Source organism: Populus euphratica, unplaced genomic scaffold (assembly GCF_000495115.2).
Source record: "Populus euphratica unplaced genomic scaffold, PopEup_1.0 scaffold111.1, whole genome shotgun sequence".
In the NCBI taxonomy this organism is placed as follows: domain Eukaryota; kingdom Viridiplantae; phylum Streptophyta; class Magnoliopsida; order Malpighiales; family Salicaceae; genus Populus; species Populus euphratica.
Window position 1 is genome coordinate 825 of NW_011499877.1, and position 8,139 is coordinate 8,963.

Below are 8,139 nucleotides of genomic sequence, written 5' to 3' on the forward strand. Positions count from 1 at the left end.
ATTTAATTTTAATTTTGGTATCGAGCAAGATTTTAGAAATCATTTCAGAATATTGGCAGGCATTGATTTTACGCATGTCATCATGATTTTACTTCGGTATATTTATTAAATTATTGAACTCAATCAAACATATAAACTCTAACTCGAACAGCAGATTTTTTTCCTTCTAAACAATATGCTAATAGTGACTGAATTTGCGGCACAGACCACGGCATAGTTTATCACCAATCTAGTGCTGACCAAGAGACATCCTGTATCTAGAATAAGATTTCCTCGTCAGAACTAAAAGACAATAGCTCAACATGATCTCCCAATAACTTGCGTATAGCTGCATGCCACGCTAATTCCAACCCCATCGAAACGGGCTTAGCTCTCTATAGCAGCAGACGCCGGAGTTTTGCCGTCTTTCCTCCTCCCCAAACTCACAAAAGAAAAGACTAACATGTTCTCCAAAATTCACCATGCACATATCAGTTGCCGCAATCTACTTTTCAAGGTAGGAAAAAAGAAGGAAAAAAAGCAGCAGTCTTCGATATTATGGCACATAATACACAAAATGGGCAACGAGTGCAGCCTAATATTTGACAAGTCGAAGTTTCCATCTAAAGACTAAAGCACTACCTTAGATTAGAGTGGGAACTTTTCCAGTTGACATGGAGAATTGTAGTCAAGCCATTTGATTTCCAGCTTTGTCTGGGTTCTTTATCCATGATGACAAGTTTGTGCACATTCTTGAAATCTTTTTCCTTTACAATTGCATGGACAGCAGCAGGTAAAATCTGTGGCATTATGATTCTTTTGAAGAGCGAATATACACTAGGCATGATACATGAGCAAGCTATTTCCTGAAGCACAGGCAATGAAGTTTGTTGTTGGATGCCATGCCAGATGAAGCAGCTTGGAGCTTAAGTTACAGGAAAATTCATTGCTGCCCGAGCGGTAATTTTCATGTCCTACATAGTCAACTGAAAGATTAGACATGCATGAATCCAACGAGGGCAAAAAAGCTTGACAGTAGAGATAATGACAACCTTGCCGGTAAAATCCACGTGCCATGTTGCTTAAGGATGATCTCCTTGGCCTTGAAGTAGAATGGAGTATTGATCTCCTGTTGTGGATTTTTTTAGAAAAGAAAAGAAAAGAGAAGAAAAAGGTAAAATCTTCCGCATGCTCTCTGGTACTCCCAGTTGTCAAGCCATCAGCAAAAGCAAGCATTTACAGGAAACAAGAAACTCTAGCACTGCAATGACAATCATGGTAATCACTAGAGACAGTGGCATTTAACTGAAGACATTGTTTGTATGACGAGTTTCACGTTTAAATGGAATACCATCCCATACCTTAATGGTGCCCTGTACACTAATGCAGACTAGAGAGAGCAATTATTCTAGGGGACTTTCATAATCAGGGAACTATCAGTCATCTAGAAACAATTAATGGCTCATACACTGAATTCCCAAAAGTCAATCTCAAAATTCTGTCCAGTATTCCACATTTACTAGTATGTAACAATTTATTTCTAGAAAACTTAAGGACATGTGAGCAACAGAAAGATTATATAAGAATTCGAATTGATCAAAATGGAATGTATTAATTGTGAAAACAAACTATCTTCTCAACCCTTTCATCACTTAATTCTACATGCATAGTATGCAAACCAAATCCACCCCTATAATACTGCGTATTAGTAGGGTCACATGTGCTGCTCCTTTTAGGTAACTTGGCCAAGAGTTCAAACAAACCATTTAAGAAAATTTTCAACAGATTCCAAAAATTGGTTCAACAGTTTATTTTTTCAAGAAGAGAAGAGACAAGAACCAACCTGTTTGGATTTTTGCTAGCTTCTATTGTAATCCCTTCTTCATTTCCAACACCATGTGAAAATATACGTAAATTATTGCTAAGAAAACACACAAGATCTGTCACTTAAAGTGCAATGTACATGTGTTAAGTAAGGCCAAGACTTAAAACATGTTACTGGAGTATGAGGTCTTGGGCAAACCTGTAAGATCCAGTTGCAAAACGAAGTCCATCTCCACTGATGCAGCACTCAAATTTATCGAATATGGAGTCATCATTATATAAATCACTTAACTGCAGGACACAAAGCCGATTCTATAAGTTGACATCCCAATTTGTGTAAAACATCAATGTAAAGATTTACACAGGATACTAGCAAATACAATATAACCTATAGCTGGATTTAATGACAAATCACTTATTTCTTCCACTTTGAAAGTCAAGCGGACACCAACAATCCTTCTTTCAACAAACATCAAGAACTATCATCAATTAAAGATTATGAGAACTTCAGCATTGAGAAGCTTTATCAAGCTCTGCATTTCCGTTGGACCACTTTGTCCTATCAATTAAAAGTAAGCCAAAAGAAGCTCTTGCCTATTCCCCAGAATCTTTAAACATAGATAATCATTTCAAAAGACTTTCACCTATTTTTCTACATTACTAAACAGTCTACTTTTCACTGTTGAAGTAATCCAGAGGAGCCTATGCTCTTTACGCAGAATTGGCTCTTTAATCAATCATTTGATGGAGAATAACTTTTCAGAAGCCTTTCACATATCAGTGTTATGGATGAAGTATCATTCTACTTCAATATAACAAGCTGCTTTTACATCGCTGACCTAAACCAGAAGAACATAAATTGGATAAATTTCCCATTTAACGACTCAAAGACCATTTAAAAGGAGAAGCATAACATGCCCTAGTACATGGTTTTTATTTAATTGAATAACATACATCCATATATAGCTTCATGTAATCTGTTTATAAAAGCAGCATGTAAAATTAACAGATTGAGGAGAGACTGTAGAACTACTTTTGAATTTATTAAAGGCTCACAAATTAAAAGGCCATAATTTTGTTAAGATAATAATTACTGAACCAAAAGAGACAAGATGATCATGGTAACAGCCACTCGACCTGCCGGAATCGAACCAGCGACCTAGAGGAATCAGCCCTCTGCTCTCGCCACTGAGCTAAGGTCGAAATTTGAGTAAAATCTTTTCTGTTCTTACAGTGCAAGCAAGTGATCTTATAAAATAAATAGGAAATACAATAAAAATATTTCTTTTAAGCAGAAAACTGGAATAAAAAAGAGCTGTCCTTCATTTGAGCTCATGATAAGCAAAAAACAGTGACACCAGTTCACTAATCTTTGGCCAGGTAACGCGGTTAATAATCTATTGGAAGGGTATGAATATAAACTGTTTAAAGCGATTAATCAATTCCACAAATACTAGGCTCTCTATTATTGATGCAAACACCACTGCAAAGGTAAAGAATAAAGAAAAAAGATCTACATTATTGAACATAAATATCCATAGAGCTATGTTCCTCAACAAGGAAATTAATAGTGAATGCTCTTACCTTAGGGCGCAGGTGCTCATGGATCTTGAATACAGCAACTGGTGACGAATCCATACGCATATCCCACAGCTAAAGAAAAAAATGAAAGCATCAGTTGCTACAGAGAAACAGAGATATATGCACCACTATCAAATTGAAATCGACTTTAATGCCAGATGAGAGTTAAGTATGAGTTTTTTCATCCGATAAACTAAAACAACTAAATAGCACAAAACTAAACTAAACCAAACACTAACGATTTCATACCAGAAAAAGACAAACTTATGTGGCCCAAAAACCATACATAAGGACATAAATTATTCTTCAAAACTAGGATAGAAGTCAGAAAAATAGAAGATGCTTTCAGTGATTGCTTCCTGAATTTCCAAATAACAGTAGCTACAGATACAGAGTTAATTGCATAATACCTATGCTTAAAGCCATGGTCAAATCACTACTTCTTTATATGCCACCATAAACTAAGTTATGACATTATAAGCTTTTTAATCATCGTGTCCTCCCTAATTAGTGGATGGGAGAATCAATATAAAGAAATATAACTGAATCAAATGAGTTTTAGAATTCAGAAAATCTAGTGCAGAAAACCTTTAAATTCATGTAATCGCGAGTTAAGATGTGCTGCCCATCACAAGTGAACTTCATGTCAGAGATTGATGCAATGAGCTCTGTAAAGAATGATTTTGATCCACGACATTCTGCATCTTGTAATCTGCATAGTAAAAATCCACATGACATAACAGAATTTTTTTCAAATTTATACCAGATTTACTAATAAATGACCTTCAGTGGTGAAACGGATAAATGAACTAAACTCACATTCTTGCACTATGATCACATATTGCTGACTGACGCATGTCAACTAGACGAGTAAATCCTCTTGAGCTGCTGTATGCAAGCAGATTACAATGAATTGGGTGGAATTCAGCCACTGTAATGACCTCTGAACAAAATTTTTAACACTTCCATTAGGAAAGGTCGTTAACGGAGATGAATGGGACTTGAATAAAGCAGCAGAATGGGCCTAAAATGATCTTGTAGTTTTTTCCCTTTATTAATTAATTGATAGTCAAGCAGGGAAAATTACATGGAATAAGTCTCGAACCACAGAGCCTAAGCAGCATATTTCAATATTGTTGTTGATTGGTTGCAACAAGTGATATTAGGTAATTCAACTACGTATTTCCAGTTAGAAAGTTTCTCTGATACATCTTACAGAAATCACTATCATTTCTCATCAAAATTCATTGCAAAGTCTATGTAATGTAATTTGAGGTACTATGCCAGAGAACTAATGAGAATAGGTAGGCAAATTAACAGGAAAGATGGAAAATCTAAATTTCACCAGGTGGAGTCCTTGAAATCCACAAGAGGTGCTTTATATAGGCACCGGGAAACCCTAAGTCCTAATAAAAACAGGCAAAGGAATACTGATGAAACAAAAAATGCCAAATAGATAATTTTTATATTATGATAAATCACAAAATTAAAAAATAGAATGATGAAAATTTTTCTTTCACTGCATTAGAAATGTACGAGCCTACAAGGTGACAATTTGACTACATTACATAAATGATTCAGAGAGCTTACCGGTTAGATCCTCCATGTTTGATGGTTTCATGTCAATGATATTGAAACACTGGTCACTGATCTCAAGGTTCCATAAGTTTATTCGAAGGTCGTCTGAGGAAATAAATGTCTCACCATCACTGTACAGAGATCATGAACATCATAAAAGAAGCAGAAAAACTGTGCATTATGAAGAATGTAGAAGGTATCACATCGCATGTTGTATACAAGACAAAGATGCCTTTCAAAACTTTACCTATTATTTGAGATGGAGTTGATATTAAAATCATGAGCATGAGCATACACCTTCCGACAATTTGCACGAGTGGCTTCTTCAGTATGAGTGATCTAATTTACCCAACAAACTAGTAAACAATCCCACATCCTTGGCAAACTCATGCAGTGAACAAAAAGCAGTATCATGAAGAATCTGGGATATTTTAACGTAAGCCACATATGCATACCTTGGTTTCCACTTCTTGAGATGACAAAGTGTCCTTAGCTATCTTCTCTGCCCAGTCAACATTATAACCATTAGTGGTAGGTGGTTTGTCTAGCTCACTCATGAAACTTCCTTCTCCCAAAAGATCATTTTCTGAGCACACAACTGAATGATGCTCCATTTCTCTCACCTTTTTCACCTTTTTTTCCCTAACCTAGACTCAAGAATCATGCAAGTTAACTGTAAACCTCACCAGAATACTGTATCAGAATGTCAAATGCATATAAAAATGTAGAGAGAATCTAGGATTCCATTAATAGTGATTGCCATTCAAAATTTTGAGCAAAATGAAAGAGGCAACATGCAATTTCATTTTAAGGCACTTGGTTCAGCAACACAAATCTAATTGCATTCGCCTCTTCTCCAAGAATACCAATCAAGGAGGCAAGAAAAATGAACACGGCTGCAAATTCATCTCCCATCTCTCAGCAAACACAAACTAAAAATGAAATGTTGAAGGATAAATAACCCAACCAATTCTACAGTGTACACGAGAATCAAAGTCTAGGACCAGAACAATTTGATCTTCCTCTAAGGACCTCTTAGGAAAAAAGAAAAGGTGATGTATGGAACCTCTCAAACAGAAGACTGCCACATATTGCAAAAAGAAGGATTCGTGCAAAACATCTGGGTAACTAGGCCGTTTAATTGGTGCAAGAATGAAATGCCAATGATCATTAGTAACTGCCTTAATGCCAAAAATCCTAATAGTTTCCAAAAAATGCCCATACATGACCGACAAAAATAGTTTCCAAATAATTGTCTCCAAACTTTACCCAAATCAAATTAAAATACCATCACCTATTAAGAAAGAGACAAGCAGGAAAAAGCCTCCAAATATACAAAGAGAAGATCAACAAAATATTCTATAATTGTGGGAATGTGCAGATCCCAAAACAAATAGTAGTCCACCAGGCCTTTCGACAAGAACATTGGTAAGACATCCCCCATCTTTCCCGCCTTTCGACAAGAACATTGGGAAGACACCCCCCATATTTCCCTACTTTGGAATCAATTGTCATGTAAAAATCTACCAACATAAACACATAAAGAAAGTGACTTCAGAAGTGTGAGACCTTTCAAGGAAGATACCCTTCCATTGTATGATGCAGAGAGAAATAATCAAAACCATGAAAACCATCTTCCTCCATTATGTTTCATCAACCCTCGTGCTGTTAGTATCAGGTTCGTAGATATTCAAGCAAGATCAGAGCACCCAATCGTTAAGGTTTCTCTAAAATGACAAAATTCATACTTTTCCAGTGGAAGAAAAGTTCGATGTGGACTTGCTACTCAGCAATGTCAAAAGAAAAAAAACAAGAAGAATACAACACCAAACAAGCTGAAGATCTTTCTATCAGGACAAAGATCTTTCTGCCTACCCAGCTAACAAGTTGAGATATTTCTCTGCAACAGACAATTACATATCCTTCCTTCCCTCTGTGAAAAGATTTTTTTGTCTCTAAAACTCTTCTTCAACTCCATCCATATCTTGGATTCAACCAAGAAATTGCTGGTATATTCCAAATTTTCAATGACTTGGCAGCTATAGTCAGCTTTCCTCGTACTTTGGTTGGTCACCATCAGATGTCCATTACAAAGGGACAGATGCAATATATGATCCAAAAGAACTTGACTAATGACCACTTTCATCAGATACAATTATATGTCTGAAGAAACAAAAACTTTCCACCATGACTTGACGTATGCAGCATGTGACACTGCAAAAATCCACCACCACACGTCTCCATAATAAACAGTCAATTCATTGCAAATGATTTTTCCTCATACAGTCCTGCTGTGTCAAAGAGAAGGAATTTCATAGCCCTCCATTTTCCCTCATTTTCAATACTCACAAACTGGTAACTTAAAATGCTCTACCTCAAAAAATTTTCCTACATCATAACGACTGAAAAAAGGATCTAGCAAGTGACCTAACAACCATCAGTGATCACACAAGCAGCAGTAATCCATTATAAATTTCAACAGCTACATCACCAACCATAGAAAACTTAAGCGACTCCAGGCGGTAAATTCTTTCAATGGCAACAAGGAACAATCATTTGATCTAATCTTAGCGTAAAATTGACTACTAGTGATCATGAGTAAGAAGAGAGTATTCATACCTTCCATAATTTAATTGTCTTATCATTGGTTGAAAGAATAAACAGTGATCCATTGGAAGTGGAACACCATTTTACTCTATTAATCTTCTCCTCAATTTCCATACTCTTCAAGTAATCAAACTAACGAAACACAACAAGATGATCAGCATTTATAACAAACTTAAAAGAGCAAAAATGCACGCAACACATAACCAAAATAAAAAAAAGCAAGGCATACAACTAAATCATAGGATGTCAATACCTCGGGTTCATGGCTCTGAAACTCTGTCTTGTACTGATATTCAGGATGTGTTGTAAAGGCGCAATCCAACCGCTCCAGCTCGTTTCGGTTAAGGAATGGATTCGGAGTCTAATTAAGGGTAAAACGATGATCAGATTCAACCCAATTTTTTTTATCCATCCTAAACAAAAAGAAGAAAAAATAGCAAAGCCAAAATCATCTATCTAGCTGGTTTTACTGAACACATTTATTTACTAAGAAAAAAATCCTACATGTTTGCCATGTTTTGCTTGGAAAATTACAACACGACCACCCCGATCTCCAACAGCTAGGTAATC

General features: G+C 36.0%; 1 protein-coding gene across 1 annotated transcript in view; it reads right to left on the bottom strand.

Moving 5' to 3' along the window:
* Window positions 1-295: 295 nt before the first annotated feature.
* The window catches only part of LOC105128516 (serine/threonine protein phosphatase 2A 55 kDa regulatory subunit B beta isoform-like), an 8,245-nt gene continuing 401 nt past the window's right edge, over window positions 296-8,139 (bottom strand). Inside the window, exons 3-15 of the mRNA XM_011030230.1 lie at window positions 8,074-8,139; window positions 7,823-7,930; window positions 7,582-7,701; window positions 5,418-5,609; window positions 5,210-5,301; window positions 4,975-5,093; window positions 4,204-4,327; window positions 3,973-4,096; window positions 3,388-3,456; window positions 2,003-2,094; window positions 1,823-1,900; window positions 1,032-1,108; window positions 296-953 (exon numbers count right to left, since the gene is read on the bottom strand). The exon at window positions 8,074-8,139 is cut by the window's right edge and continues 12 nt beyond it. Coding sequence (XP_011028532.1) covers window positions 817-953; window positions 1,032-1,108; window positions 1,823-1,900; window positions 2,003-2,094; window positions 3,388-3,456; window positions 3,973-4,096; window positions 4,204-4,327; window positions 4,975-5,093; window positions 5,210-5,301; window positions 5,418-5,609; window positions 7,582-7,701; window positions 7,823-7,930; window positions 8,074-8,139 — 1,398 coding nt within the window. The 3' untranslated portion in view covers window positions 296-816. The remainder of the gene's footprint in view (window positions 954-1,031; window positions 1,109-1,822; window positions 1,901-2,002; window positions 2,095-3,387; window positions 3,457-3,972; window positions 4,097-4,203; window positions 4,328-4,974; window positions 5,094-5,209; window positions 5,302-5,417; window positions 5,610-7,581; window positions 7,702-7,822; window positions 7,931-8,073) is intronic.